Source organism: Euleptes europaea, chromosome 6 (genome assembly GCF_029931775.1).
Source record: "Euleptes europaea isolate rEulEur1 chromosome 6, rEulEur1.hap1, whole genome shotgun sequence".
Lineage (NCBI taxonomy): Eukaryota > Metazoa > Chordata > Lepidosauria > Squamata > Sphaerodactylidae > Euleptes > Euleptes europaea.
This window is the reverse complement of record NC_079317.1, coordinates 18,960,879-18,976,851: the sequence shown is the minus strand read 5'-3', so window position 1 is coordinate 18,976,851 and position 15,973 is coordinate 18,960,879. Positions and strand designations below refer to the sequence as shown.

Here is a 15,973-nt window from a genome sequence, read left to right as displayed (position 1 = left end):
TTGGAAATCGAGGGCTGTGGCTTCCTTTATAGAGCTGATCTATCTCCTGTTGGGTCTTCCTCTTTTCCTGCTGCCTTCCACTTTTCCTAGCATGATTGTCTTTTCAAGTGACTCTTGTCTTCTCATAGTGTGACCAAAGTACGACAGCCTCAGTTTAGTCATTTAAGCTTCTAGAGTCAGTTCAGGCTTGATTTGATCTATAGCCCACTGATTTGTCCCCCCCCCCTTTGGCAGTCCATGGTATCCATAACACTCTCCTCCAACACCACATTTCAAAGGAATCTACTTTCTTCCTATCAGCTTTCTTCACTGTCCAGCTACTACCTGATTCAATTTGAAAATCTTGTTGGACTCTAAGGTGCTACTGGACTCGAATGTAACTGTTCTACTGCTGATCTGAACGTGCGAATTACTGTTACATTCCTGGGCTAACATTGTGGTGTTTGCAATTTTTGATTGTGGTATTCTTTAAGTCACAATGGCTTAAAGAAGCCATCCCTTCCGCTGCCCCCTCCAATAATTATCACGCTACACCTGCATAACCTTCATGCACAGACTGGGAGCGGCCCAAATCAACACGACACATTATTCATAAAAGCGAGGGAATGCTTTCACTTGAGCAAGCTCTTCAATAATCAGGATGTTGAGAGAATGAAGAAGCACTGCAGCCAAAACATTTAAGAAAGAAGCAGACAGTTCAAATTTTGAAAGGCTGATGATAGTCAGAGACATGAGAGATGAGAGCACTGGAGGTTTGCAAAAATAGCAGGCTGATTGGCTTTAAATACATAGAGCTATGCAGATCAGCGGGATGTGGAATGGTATGGTATAGCCTGATCTTGTCAGATCTCGGCGGCTATGCTGGGTTGGTACTCGGAAGGGAGACCTCCAAGGACGACTCTCCAGAGGAAGGCAATGGCAAAGCAAATCTGCTCAATCATTTGCCTTGAACACCCCACCAGGGGTCATAAGAACACAAGAAAGGCCCTGCTGGATCAGACCAAGGGCCATCAAGTCTGTTAACACAGTGGCCAACCAGGTGCCTCTAGGAAGCCCACAAACAAGACGAATGCAGCAGCATGGTCCTGCCTGTGTTCCAAAGCACCTAATATAATAGGCATGCTTCTCTGATCCTGGAGAACATAGGCATGCATCATGACTAGTATCCATTCTGACCTAATATAATAGGCATGCTCCTCTAATCCTGGAGAACATAGGTAGGCATCATGACTAGTATCCATTCTGACTAGTAGCCATAAATAGCCCCCTCCTCCATGAACGTGTCCACTCCCCACTTCAAGCCTTCCAAGTTGGCAGCCATCACCACATCCTGGGGCAGGTCACTATAAGTCGGCTGGGACTTGACGGCACATTACACACACACACACACACACACACACACACATGCAGATTAGCCCCAAAAGCACAGATATATTTAGGGATATAGTAAGATTTTGAGACCACAACCATGGCCATGATCCAGAGCTGCAGCTGTCCTGTCACGTAGGGCCTAGTTCTGCCCTCGTCTACCTTCCTTTTGCTATCAATGGAGAGAAGAAGCTCCATGGATCCCAGAAAGGTGCAGCAGGAAGAAAAGGGTTTTAATCCAGCCCAAAAAGAAGGTCTGGAAGCAACACAAAGAGGGCGCTTCATTGCACTGTGAGAAGAAGTGGCTGATGGGAAAAGGAAGTTAAAAGGACAAAGGGGACATTGGCCAACCATGTAAGGAGGGGGTAGGGGCAAAGCAGAGGCTTGTTACACCCAGGAAACACAGCCTGGAAAGCCGTGAGAGAAGGGATTGGAGTAGATGATCCTGGAGGTCCCTTCCAAATCTATGATTCTATGAATCCAAGAGAGCGAAGGGCAGCCCAGTGAAAAGACAGCCAGTGGATCATGGTTTCCTGCAGCTGCGGACTCTTCCATCATGTGACTTTTCTCTCACAAGAACAGGCGGCAAACCAACATTCATTTACAGGGATATCCAAAAGGTTGCACATTCGTATGATGCGTGGTATTGGGTTGGATCCCACGGAACATATCCAATAATGGAAATGAGAGGGGGTGATTCTCCCTCTCCCATTGCAGACCTATTTCTCCCTCTACATCCTCTCCCTGGGGGCTCGCCAACCCTCAGGAGCTGCATTTCAGGGGACATTCTGGGCTGTGGTGGGAAGAAGGAAGTCCCGCTTTGCTGACAGAACTCCATTCCGTTGGCAGAGGTTTACCCCGGGCTCCAAGCCAAAGCAATCCCCCCCAATATCTTGCCAGGAGCCCAGTTGCTTAGAAGTTGCACGTGGGTGGGCTGCGGATTGTGCGGATTGGCTCAAGCACTCCAAATTGCAAATGGGTTGCTACGCGAGTGAATCTGGCGATCTGACACACTGCATTCTAGCCAAATTGCATTGAACGGTAAAGCAGGACTTGGTAGCTGTAATAACGCATTATGCAAGCCCGTTCTAGCTGGAGGGAAAAAGGAAGGAAACTCATTCACAATTAATTCCCCGGAGCCCCTCTAATGCTACCTTTAGAGATGAGATTGCATCGATGCTGTCGCCTGTACAAGGGAAAGGCTTGTTTCCTCAACGTGCGGCAAATAATTAAATCAATAAGTAACTAGGGGCGAACTAATAACAATGTTGACAGTCGATGCCGTAGCATTCCATACACTCCAAATACTGTCGCAGGATTCTGGAAGGTCCAATTATTATTTTTCAAAAAATCTATATTCAAACAATCCTTTGTATTGCACAAACTGTAATGCTTGTCTCTTGATGAAGCCCCTGGCCCCCTCCGTGCCTCTCAGCCTCTCTTATCTAAGCAAGGCCGTGCTTTTTCCTCTCTGCTTTAACAATGAAAAAGATTTAGGAAGAGATTGGCAATCTCCAAAGTAGCAGAGCTGCACTTTATAGGCAAACAGAAGTAATAAAGCGCCTGGGCTTTTTTTTCATAATGAAAACTAGTTTCAAGAGGGGCAATTTTGCATGGAGAATGGGGGAAAGAGAGAAGGAAAGATTTTCTTTCCTAAACATTCCTGCTCACTCTGAAAGTGATGTTTCCTAACTGAAAGGTGATCTCTCTTGCATTGAGTAGGAAGCCTTATGTCATTTGTTGGGATCCAGCCATCTTTTTTGCCTAAATGTTGCACTGCCCCACGCAGTGCAACATTTAGGCAAAACGGGTTGCAAAATATAACAAACAAGTTGGGTGTGTGTGTGCCCCAACAGACATGTATCTGTCCTCAACATTCCCTGGCTCATGGAACATGCTCAGTGCTCATCAGATTATTTTTGTGGGGTGGAGGGGAAGAGAATGATGTTAATCTTTTAAAATTTACATTGTTTCTGTTATACCAGCATATAGGGAAATTCCTGGCCATTTACGCATGGGTACTTTGCCACGTGTTCTCTACCGAACTGCTTCGGGGCTTTGTTCGAGTTATGCATGATTTCCCCAACCTTCAGAAGTCACTTCCCTCCCACCTCGTGCTTTCCCTGGGGTTTTAGGATGTTGTTTTGCCATGAATTTAAAGTCTGCTCTGAGCTCTGTGCATAGCTTTAACTTCAGGTTTCTCTCCCCACATCCATTCTCGCTTGTCACTAGCTCATCCAACCCCTCCCCTAGAAGCCATTTTTGTGAGTTTAAGCATTGAGTGTTTTAAGATCTCAAGGAATGGAACCTGCTGTTTCCCCCTCCCTCACCTCATATGTATCCTCTCTGATCAGTTTCAGCAGCAAGAGTTTTTGTTTTGTTTTCCAGTGCACGTTTATTGAAAGGATGATTGGAAAAAACCACAGTGAGTTCTTTTTAGTTTGCCAGTGCAAGACCCCTGCTTTGAGATAGCCAGAAACAAATTGGTTGGGGGGGGTGTCCGTCTGTGCTTTGGCTGTAAAATGGCCACTCGGTTCAAATAAAATGAAAGAATCCTGCTGTGGGACTGGTGGGGGCTGATGACCCAGGGCTCCCTGCCCCCTTTTTGTTTTCTAGTGCAATTTTAGTGAAAAAACACTAAAATTGTAAATATAAATGAAGAACAGCTGAGGGAAAGTCCGTGTTCCCTCAACCCCCCTCATTTGAGCAATTTACCACAAAGTTGCCGAAATGGGGGGGGGGGGGAGAGGGAATGCAGGGTCTTTCCCTCGGCATTAGAATTATAGAAAACAAGCTGGGAGCCCAGGAGGAATCACCAAGGGGAACAACACGAAGATAGATGAATTGGAAATCTCCCCCCTCCCCCACAAAACACATCCAAATCTCTTTCTCCAGGACAGTATTAGCTCTCAGGGAGTCGGGTAGGCAATTTCCCCCCCTTTTCTTCATTTTGTTTTATAACTAACTCTTCACTGCCCTGAGAAACCTGTCTCTCCTGAAGCACACAGTCCCCATTTTTCTCCTTTTAAGCTAGTTTAGAAAGTCCTATTTTTGTGCACACCTTAAGGTTTCCATGAGTATGTGAAAACTCCTATACTGTAACTGGGTGAGAAAATGTGCTACTTTTATAACTGCCACAAAACAGTCACTTCACTATTTGATATCGTAAACATGATAGGCCGCTATCACCATGAAAACCTAAAACAATTTCATCTATTTAAAAAACACACACCCAAAATGCTAGGTAATGATGGGCACGGGTCCTAGGGGACTGAATCCTATGAATGAGTACTGTGGATGCTAGATTGCCTCTGATGCATGGCACTTTCTCTTCCTCTAAAACTTCCATGCGAACAAGATCAATGTTTTCCAGTGGGCCTTCCATGAATAGAAGTTTTAGAGGAAGTGCGTCCCATGGCAGATACTATCTAGCATGCATGGAACTCATTCACAGGATACAAGCCTTACAAATTATGCACTCTCCCCAATATTTCAGCTACTGCGGTTCCTCAGTCAATCATTCCTCTATGTACGGATGGCTAATAAATGGGACACACCAAGGACGCTTGAGTTAAAATTGCAAAACATGAGATCAGTTCCAGTCTCGGGATTTCCCTGACAGCTGTCGATAAAACATTGGAAAATTACTGTCAAAAGAGAGACTGCGTAGGTACATATTGGTTTTGAACTGAGAAACACCTCAAAACGGCATATAAACCCAGCTCTGCTCCAGCCACAATATTTGGCTGCTTTCACACATGTTGGATAATGAACCTTCACTGCATTTTAGCAATCGCTAGCAAGTGGATTTTCCTGTTGAATCCACAAAAATCCAGCTGTAAATGGTTGATAAAAGGTATTGAAAGTGCATTACCCAATGTGTGTGAAAGCTGCCTTGGTTGACGTTTAATTCCCCCGCTAAGAGTGTCTTCTAGGTGGCATGCATGCAATGTGTCCGTTCTGAGAACAGAGGCCCAGCGTTTCCTTTGTGTTGACCTGCTACTCTACATTACTGCTGCTTTCTATTCAAATAAAAAGAAAGGGGTCTCTTTTTAAGGCTGCTCTTTGATAAAATTATAAACTCCTCTGGGCACAGACCCCTTGTAGCTGTGCTTTACCTATAAACAAAGCAAACGTTACCAAGCAGGTACATAAGCAACAGCCATTAAGAAGCCTCTCTTGTTGAAAGATCTGTCGACCTTATAATAACGCTGAGAGAAACACACACTTTCAAAACTGCCTGAAGTCAGCACTGCTCTCTCCTCGAAAAGGGAGCCAATCCAAGTAAGTGCCAGCTGCTGATGCTTTTCCTACAGGGCATGCCGTAACAATAGCATAAGGAATCTCCACCCAATTATTACCACTGCCATCCCCAGCATCATTTAGGGCAAAAGTAGAGAAGGTAAAGGCCTCTCTGTCTGCAGGCTCATGAAGGGAGAGGCAGGTTTAACCCTTCAACCTTGGCTCAATTTTGCTAACTAAAACCATGCTCCCTTCAGGTAGTCAGTGATCTGAAAAGACCACCATATGAGACCCTGCAGAACTTCTGCCAGACAGAGTAAATACTCACCTTCATAGACCAATGGCTTAATAAGGCAGCTGCATGTGATTTTGAGTCACAGTTTCACACATGGGGAGAGGAAAGTTGGCCAGACGTTTGCAGAGGCAAGTTGACAAACCTGATGCATTTTTGTTCTGTGATGAAGGATGATTTTGAAGATGACTTAAAGAAGTTGAAGTGATGTAAATCACCGCTTACTATTTCTTTTCTAAGAATAGTCTGCCCCACTCCTGCCAGCATGCCCCCAAAAAGTTAACTGGGGATGACCTAAATATAGACTCTATAGAGGAGCTGCAAATTAAAAGACGAGGAAAGTTTAGAGTAAACTCAACCTGACAGGCTCATTTTTTCTAGCTTTTGGTGAAGATAGTTGTGAATTGCTAAGTGAAATTCCCACTGAGTCAATTAGGCAGAGCACAGCAACTGGAATGCTAAGTGACGAACACTCTAGACAAAAACCCCCAAATAATTTCAAGGAAGTTTCACTTAAAATATTGAGGGCTCTTTCCTCAGTCTGAGGTACAAGAACGACACCATGGCTTAGTAGAGCAATCTGTATGGTACTACAAAAGTGAGGCTGCCACCAAAAACAGCAGCTTTGCGTGGGGTTCTGCATTCTTTCTTCGTAACATGTAGGACAAAATTACTTCATGCTCAGTATAATAACTCCAGGGCATAAAGTAATTTATAATATATAATATATGAATGTAGGTGGTGAGGGAGACCTGATTTTTGGTGGCAGCCATGTGGCTTTGTGTAACATGTAGTTTCATGCTCAGACATGTAACACTTGATATTAAAAAAGGAGAAAGATGCATTCCACATGGTTCACTCTGTGCATAGAGGTGTTTTTTTTTTTTTGCAAACTAATTCAGTGAGTCCCAGAGCATGTTGAGCTGAAATATCTGAACCATTACCTGAAACTGGAATAATTTTCAACACAGCTTCAGTCAGTACATTTTTATGTTAAATAAGTGGTGAGCTCACTGAAATCAATAAGCCTTTGAAGACCTGGGTACAATATTACTATAGGTTTAGGAAGGAACTTGTAGTAATTTATAGAATTTATGTATCATCAGGCTTAACCGCATGGGTTTTTTGTTGTTGGCTCTGGCCCTATACCATTTCCGTTTGTTCCCTGATTTCTGGATATTTTTGTGCTTTTAATTTTCACTTTGGGGTTTTTGGTACCCCCATCCCTCAGTTTTTTCTGGCATTTTGAGACCACTTTGACCCTGATGTTTATCTGGACACCGATTTTGAGCCAGCTTTTTCCTAGTGTGTAATGTTTCTACCAGTTTTCTTTGTCCCACACATCTCCAGTCCACTTTTTAATTATTTAATAATCTATAAACCACTCCCTCTCCCGCCGAAGAATGATTTTTTTTTAAAAAAAGCTCTAAAATAGTGATATAATGCTATAGTGTTACAATTGTTGTTTAAGCAGGTTCTCAGAATTCCCAGTTTTATTTTTTTTTAAGTAAGTCTTTAGTCCCTTCCCTCATGGAGATGTAAGGGAAAAGGCATATCTATGTGAGGGAAAGAGAATTACTGTTTTAAAATGAAAACTGAGAATTCAGAGAACCTGCTTAAAGTATCATTGCAACACTGCAGCATTATATCATTATTTTAGGGCCTTTAAAAAAAAATAAGGGGGGTACTCTGACGCCATTGATAATGACACCAATGACGACAGCACACTCCCTTGAAATTCCTCATTATTTAAGCCACATGCAGAAGAAAACAACTCCACAACTTAAAAAATGCACAGGGGGGCAGTCGTGCAGAAGGACCCTGCCCAAACCAATTCCAAAGTTTGTGGATCGACTCCCAAGAAAATCAGGAGTAACTCCAGTGTGCAGAAATGGTCATTATGAAAGAATACCTGAATTTCCCCTCCCTGCCACCCTTTTAATCAAGATGTTTCCTAGATTGAAACTTATTATCTGAAACTGTAAATCACCTTGAGTATCTTGTCAGACAAGTGGTATATGAAATCAATAAGTCAATTACTCCTCTTCAGCAAAGAAATCATTTTACAAAGAAGCATACAAGAAGAACAAGTTATATCTGCTATATGAAAGCAGTATTCGCCATAAGATAATGGATAATAAAATCTTTCAGGGATAACAAACATGTTACATCCTTGGGCAAGGCAATTCAATTTGCAGTGATCGAATCTCAAGGACAGAATATAAATACGGACACCATAAATGATCCTACAGAACAGTTAAAGCGGCTTGCATGTACCATATCAATCCCCAGCAAACACAATTCACTGAAGGAATTAATATTGACGAAATTAAAAATTTGATCTCTTCAAAAGACCAACAATATTTAAAAGTTACAACAGACATGGATCAAATTGGTGTATTTCTCAAATCATAATTGTCACTGTGAGCATAATAAAAATCGTGTATCTTACAATGTGCATCTTCATAAAGGTTACACCAGCAATATTAATCAAAGCTTAGACCAAAAGGGCTAGAAAACTGTCTCTAACCCTCATCATTAATACCCTTTAATAAGCTGTGAACCGTCTAATAAGGAAGGCCTCCTTTGGACAGGCTCTTAATGACATGATCAATGCTTTTCCCATACTTTCTTGCATGGCAATCAGAGAATGCCTAAGGCTTTCTGCCTGGGTTGCTGTTAGTTGTAAAGAGCAACCAAAGAGATGATGTACTGTTCAGGAAGGCACACATGTGGCATGCATAACTGATAACCACAGCACAGCAGACAACCACATGAGTGGGTCATTTAACACACTCTCTGATCAATGTGCAAGAAGCCATGGGAGCACCCATGCCAGTAAGAGACCATCTAAAATGGACCTAAGAACTCTGACGAATGAAACAACTCCTGAATAACATACGCATGGTATCTAGAAAAAAAGTTTTATATTTCTGTTTAGCTCTAAGTAGAGCCCAAGTTGATTCAAATGTTGATCATGAAAACCCTCTGTACAATTTACAATGGAGAATACCATCATATCCTTTGCTTGTTTCACACTATGCCAAGAAGTGGTAGCACTGCACTGAGCAAACTGCAGACAGTCATTTATAAGAGCCCCAATATAAACTCTCTACCAAATATCCATTTCAATATGGGCATTTCTCTGCAGCCCAGGACACACATTCTTACCTTCAGAGGCCAATACCTACATACACGTCACATTTCCCAAATATGACCATTGTCAGAGTTTCAAAATCCATGACACCCTGGCAACGTATGGTTCTAGTCTCAAGGAAGATATCCTATGCTAAGCTAGCAGACTGAAGTCACATTAGGTCTGAGGATCAGAATTGTATCTCCGTATGTCATATTTCGGGGTGGTCCCTACCTCATCCTACCACGCTGCTGAGCAAAGTCTGAAGCCCTCCTCCAGCCTAAAGAAACTTCCTCCAAATCAAGTGGCTCCTCCCTAGGATGGGGGTAGAGATCCACTCCAGTATTACCAAGATGAAGCTTCAATGTAATCAATATTATCAAAGCCAGAAGTTTAAATGTATATGTCTGGTTCCAAGAATGGGCACCCACAGCATCCTTTCCCCAAGGGACCACAACGTTACTAATACTCAAGAAAAAAACTAGAATTATGAGAAAGCATATCAAAAAGAAGATTGGACAGCCCTCACTGCAGCTTTCCTTATTTGAAAGGCAAGAGGTTTTTTTCCCTGTCCACATGCTCTCAAGATTTATAGTCCCTAGATCTTTTAAAGGGAACACGGCACAGTGGGATTCTTAGATGGTACTAATTACTAATTAGAGCCGCTTTGCTAAAACTGGTAGAGTTCTCCTCCAAACCAGCTGGAGATCTGGCCCAGTGTAGCGTGGGGTTTACAAATCTGTAGGGTCTTGTTGTATGGCGTAGCAGGAAGTTGTGTGGTACAGCTAAATCTGGTGGCGCCTTCTGCTGAATTAATAAAAAAATAAATGCTACAGAAAGAAACCTTTCATTAAAAAAAGACATTTCTTTCTAATCTTTCTAGCTATTTTGAAGATGCATAGGGTTTTACAGTCTTCTAATATTTTGTCCTGTTATTACATTTCACAGATGGGTAGGGAGGTGGGAACCAAGATGGATGTGTACTGGGGGTCAGATACCCATGACCTTAGGCTAGCATGGAGGTTTTATGCAGCCCACTATGAAAATTGGAGACCTAACCTGGACACGGAGGCAGGGTCAGAAATGCTATACATGAAAGTTTCTGGCAAAGGATACAAGAGGACATATCTGACTTTCATATCAAGTATGGCTAATCTAATGGCTACCAACTGCAGGGGCTAATGTTGTAGCCGCCCGTTCTCTTCTGAACTTAAAAAGGGCTTTGAAGTGCGAGTAAACCTCCTCAGCCCTGCAGGCTACCTGTGGTCATGGAGCACAATTTCAGCATTTTGTACACATTCTTCTCCATCCCTGTTTTGTCCTATTTGGGGCTGAGGAGCAGCGCATCAATTTATTGGGACTGAAGCCAACATGACCATACCTTAGATATTCTCCCAGCAAAGGCTGAGAGTGAACTAAGGCTTTAAGTACTCCTTTAAGTAGGTGGAAGAACAAGCCCCACCCCTCCAAGAGCAGGCTCCAAGATTTATTTATTTATTTGTTACACTTTTACCCCGCCCTCCCCAGCTAAAGGCCGGGCTCAGGGCAGCTCACAAAATAGCTCACACAAAATAAAACAGGACAAAAACATTAAAACAGCATTAAAACGGCCCGGAAATCTAATATAAAGATGTCCAGTGGTGCCACCGTAAATATCCGACTGCAGACAGGCGGACAGATGGACAATACCCCTAAGATGGTATTAAACGGAATTTGGGGGGGGGGTCCAGCAGTGAGGGGGAAGAAAACCAGGGAGGCCGAAATTTCAAAAGGAACCAAAGCTGGCCTCAAACGTAAGCCCGGCGGAATAGCTCCGTCTTGCAGACCCTGCAGAATTCTTTGAGGTCCCGCGGGGCCCTGATTTTACCAGGGAGACTATTCCGCGAGGCAGGGGCCAGGGCGGAACTGCTGGACACTCTTTGGGCTGGGGACCACCAAGTTCTTAAAGGTGCCACACCCGGTTACAGCAGAAAGTACTCTGATGGGGTTAGGGTGATTCTCCACTTTTTGGGGCTTCAGGTGTCTGTTGGCGAGAGGCCTCACGTGATATAGTGGGCTCGGGGGTTGAGGGCTGAGGGCTCAAGTCCAAATCAGGGTTGTATACCAGGGTGGGCCGGTTGAGTCAGACTTCTGGGGCTTGGGGGTTCTTAGAAGTGACTCAGCTGCCTTTTGCTGAGGCAGCTCCTTCCTTGTTTGAGTCTTTGTCCTCTTCACCCGATGAGAAGAAGTCAGCATGCTGGTCCATGACCTATTTGCCTTTCCTTACCACATGTCCTCGCCTCTAAATCCTCACTTTCCCCCAACATTCTCATCCACTCTGTTGTTTACACATGGAAAAGTATGACTCCCCCCCACCCAGCCTTTCATTTTGCAATGACAATTAGGAAGTAACATGAACATCTTGAAATGGGGAGCTGGTGTGACATCTGGCTAGGATAACAAACCATGATCCATAAGGCGGCTGGTGTAAAATCTCAGCCATGAATTTCCTAAGTGGCCTTAGGCAAGATACTAGGGTTGCCAACCTCCAGGTGGGGGCAGAAAATCTCCTGCTATTACAACTGATCTCCAGCCGATAGAGATCAGTTCACCTGGAGAAAATGGCCGCTTTGGCAATTGGACTCTATGGCACTGAAGTTCCTCCCCTCCCCAAACCCCACCCTCCTCAGGCTCCGCCCCAAAAACCTCCCGCCAGTGGTGAAGAGGGACCTGGCAACCCTACAAGATACCCTCAGCCTGCATTTCCCCATCTGCAACATGTGAAGCACTTGAATGCTGGAAACATGCAAAAACAAGGTGGTGGTTATTGTTATAAATTAAGAAGTTTTCTTGGGCCAAACTGCAGAAATCCATGACTAGCATTATGAAGACACTCAACAGGTTAAACGAATCAATGCCAGTTATATCTCGTATATGACTGAAAAACCTCCAAGATGTTCACAGTGAAAACATAATCATCCCCGTACTTACCATCCTGTACAGTTTGTCTTCGAGATCTTGATTAATTCTTTGTAAGGCTAGGTAATTGTTTTGTATCCTAAAATAAAGATTAAATCCTGTCATTAACATAGCTTTTGCACAATCCATGCTGTACTTTTTTAACCAAAATTTCCCCCCACGAGTGACTGTAACTTAGTTTCCCACTGACTTTAATTAATGGCCTTTTATGCATGGCTGTTTCCCTCACGGTCACCCCTTTGACGACTTTGGGTCTTTGTTTTGATTATGCGTGCCATTTCCGACCGTCACCTCGCTCTGCCCCTGTGCTTCTGCACGTTTTGCCTGCGTGTTCAAAGTCGTGATAAAACATGTCCTTGAAAACGTGGGCAAAATGTGCGGAAACGAGCGGGGAGAGCGAGGCGACCTCTGGCAGTCGGAAATGGCATGCATAATCAGAACAAACACCCAAAGTCATTGGACAGGTGATGGCGAGGGAGACAGCCATGCATAAAAGGCCAATGACTATTTGATCATCAATTCTGCTGCTTAGTGAAGCTTTTTTCAAATTTTGTGGATGTAAGATCTGAAGACTTCTAAAACCCATTTAGTCTCTGAGAGCTGTTTTGTACCCCAAACCTTAGAGGTCTCGGTCTCCACTTAAAGCTCATGGATGTCTTCACGTGGAAAACTGTTTCAGGTGCACACGGATGTTTTCAGTGTGCCTCTAAAAAAGCAGTGTGGCTATGACAAGCATCCTTTCGGGAAATGTTAGTCTCTTAGCAGAAAGTTGGAATCAGCAGTGACTCCATGTTGAGCGTATGCTCAGAGGCGAAAACAAAGTTTGCTACTGTGGAATGTGTGAAATGGATCCAAATGGGTCAAGGAGGAGCTGAAATGCGCCATGCCACTGTTCCGACACGTGGAAAATCCAAATTGAATTTATATTGCAGGAACATGTTTTCTCATCATTTAACTGATGAAAAATGAGCAAAGGCTCTTTTCATGGGTGGTTTTTGTACATAAGAATACCACCTTCAGCAACTGCAGGCGGGCTGCGAAGGAGATTGTAAATGTTCAGGGGCATAGATCCCCACAAAACAATCCTTCCTGCCTCACTCTGAACTGGCTGTGTGATACTGTTGAATAGAAGAACAGTTGGTTTTTATATGCTGACTTTCTCTACCACTTAAGGGAGTCTCAAACCGGCTTACAATCACCTTCCCTTCCCCTCCCCACAACAGACACCCTGTGAGGCAGGTGAGATATATCTTATTGGCCACATGGCATCATGACAGTGATTATTACTCTCGTTAGGTGGGATCACTTGGGGGTGAGAAAGTTTATTTATGTATTTATTTTTCAAATCTATAGCCCGCCCTCATTCCCAGCAAGCTGGGCTCAGTTGCAGAAGCAACAGCACGGAAGGGGAAACTATTCCGACAAACCATGAGAAAGTGAAAGCATTCGTGGGAACATTTTCTCAACACCTCAAAATCTTCTTTGCCCTGCAAATGGCTTTGTTAATTCATCTCACTGAAAATTCCAGTTCGTGTTGGAGACTCTTGAGAGCAAAACCATTCCAAAATCTTCGGAATAAAAGTGTGAGTTACGGACATCACAAGCACCAGATCATCGCCGCAGTCCAGCACTGAACTGGAAAGATGGTTAACTCTTCTGATCTGTTCCCTCAACACAGCACAACGCTGTGAACTTTCTATTCTGGCAACATAGCAAAAATGGCCTGTTAGAAGGCAACGGAGGGTTACAAAAGAGCCTTCTCTTTGTGAACAGAGCTCCTTAAAGAATTTCATTATAGAAAGAAGAAGCGTTGGTTTTTACATGCCGACTTTCTCTACCACTTAAGGGAGAATCAAACCGGCTTACAATCACCTTCCCTCCCCCTCCCCACAACAGACACCCTGTGAGGTAGGCGGGGATGAGAGAATAGAAGTCACTATTAGGGTAGGGTGACTCAGCATGCCTGGACGTTGGGGGGCACTACATTGTTCTAGATATGTGTTATCTCCTATATTACCTCATACATATCATATTTGTCATGTGGGTCTGAGAAGGAAAATGAGGCCTATAGCAAAACCGTTGAGTGGGACAGGTGATATTTGCACTTTGCTCAAAACTGAATTCCTACTCATCTTCTGAATGAGTGGAACTGCATGTACTGTCAACTGAAAAAGTGTGGCAAGCACGTAAGTACGGTGGATTGGATCCAAAAAGGCATGGTGGATCCAAACCCCCTATTCCGCTCAGGGAAAAGATCAGGGGTCCCCAACATGGCTCCTTAGGCACCACAGCACCCACCAATGTTTTTTTCTGGTGCTTGCCAAGTGTTTTTAGAAAGTAGGTGGGCCCACACGGGCCTCTTGCCCAGCAGGACTTCTGATTGGCCACTGGAGATCGGATTGCCTGTGCAGATTAAAATAACATTGTTTCACCAGCAGCTTTCTTAGGGCAATTTTAAAATTACCCTATGTCTCCCCCTTTACATGGGCTTTCTCTGTGGCTCCGCCTCCTCCAGCAGCCATTTTGTGGTTGCGCCCACCATCCTGTGTCAGAATTCCAAAGGTGCCCGCTGGCTGAAAAAGGTTGGGGAACCCTGGAATAGATCCCCCCCCCTGACATTTCCTTTTTTCTGCAGCCCAGTGTTACTCCTGGAGGTTAAGAGGACCTTCTATGAGTTTGGGTTGTGATATGAAGGTCAACAGTATGAAGGCGGGATAAGCAAAAGCAGGGGTGTCAAACTCACTTGTTACGAGGGCAGGATATGACATAAATGACACTTGGTCGGGCCAGGCCATGCCTTGCCAGCCCAAATCGAAAGTGGGGGGGGGGTGGCTGCCTCAGCTGGCTCGCGGGCCAGATAACAGCTCTCCAAGGGTTGGATCCAGCCTGCAGGCCTTCAGTTTGATAGCCCTGAGCAAAAGCCTCCTGCTAGATTCCACCCAGAAGATGAGAGCTATCGCGACTCAGATTCTGCACAAGGCTCAGCCCTTTGTTTAATGTAGGGTTTCATTACTGACTGCGTGAGACAGTAGATACACGAGTGGCGGCTGATGGTAGCTTGAGGAAGCCATATATGAAAAGCCACATGACAGATACGGATTGTTGGGTGGAGAGATCATTTTCCCAACAGAGGCAGTCGTTCATCCTGTCTCAGTAAGTTTACTGAAAAAGTACAGAAAGATGGGTAAAATGATTAATTCATTGAATGTACTTGTAGTTCTTGAAGTGTCCCAGTACACGTCAAAAATGAGTGAATCAGAAAACTTATTTTTTGACATTTGCAACCAGGTCATGTTGAAAATTATTTGTTCACTCGTAAGTGATGGGGGGGGAAAAAGAGGATAAAGTTTGGTTACTTGCAGGAGGTTAGCCTCAAAATTAACCATTTAGTGGCCACATTTTCTGACTAGCCTCCTTCAGAGTGAGTAGCAGATTCGTCATTTTTTCTGACATTCACCTAAAATAATATATGCAACCTTTTTTGTTGACACATCAACAAATTAGGAACTGACCGTCTCAGTTTTTCTGTCACTTTTTCAAGTTCTTCCTGAGCGCGTCTCAGTTCTACTTCAAGATACTGGCGTGTAGAATCAAATTCAGTTTCAAGCATTTCCAGTTTGTGGGCTGTGTAGGAGAGACGCTTGCGCAGTTCCCCCTTCTGTTCTTGCAGCGTGCTGGAAGGAAAAACAAGGCAGCTGGTCAACGCTTCTGCAAAGGTTCTCAAAGCAACTAGTTCTAGAAATTATATATCTCTGCAGTCTTATTAAACACCAGTAAAACAAACCAAAAAAATCTGTTAAACAAGTCTGGACCCTGCACAGTATCAGTCTTAGCAGTTTTAAAACTTGAAGTTGAAAAAGCTCAAAATCACATACAAAGTCACATGCAGGAACATACTCTAGACCAAGGGTGTCGAACTCAATTGTTACGTGGGCCGGATATGACAGAAATGTCATTTGGCCGGGCCAGGCCTTGCC

At 43.9% G+C, this 15,973-nt stretch overlaps 1 protein-coding gene across 2 annotated transcripts in view; it reads right to left on the bottom strand.

The window, feature by feature from the left end:
* Positions 1 to 15,973, bottom strand: part of BEGAIN (brain enriched guanylate kinase associated) — a 253,236-nt gene that overhangs the window by 72,228 nt on the left and 165,035 nt on the right. For both annotated transcript variants that reach the window (XM_056851442.1, XM_056851443.1), the window contains 2 exons: positions 15,509 to 15,670; positions 12,009 to 12,075 (listed from right to left, as the gene is read on the bottom strand). In XM_056851442.1, coding sequence (XP_056707420.1) covers positions 12,009 to 12,075; positions 15,509 to 15,670 — 229 coding nt within the window. The remainder of the gene's footprint in view (positions 1 to 12,008; positions 12,076 to 15,508; positions 15,671 to 15,973) is intronic.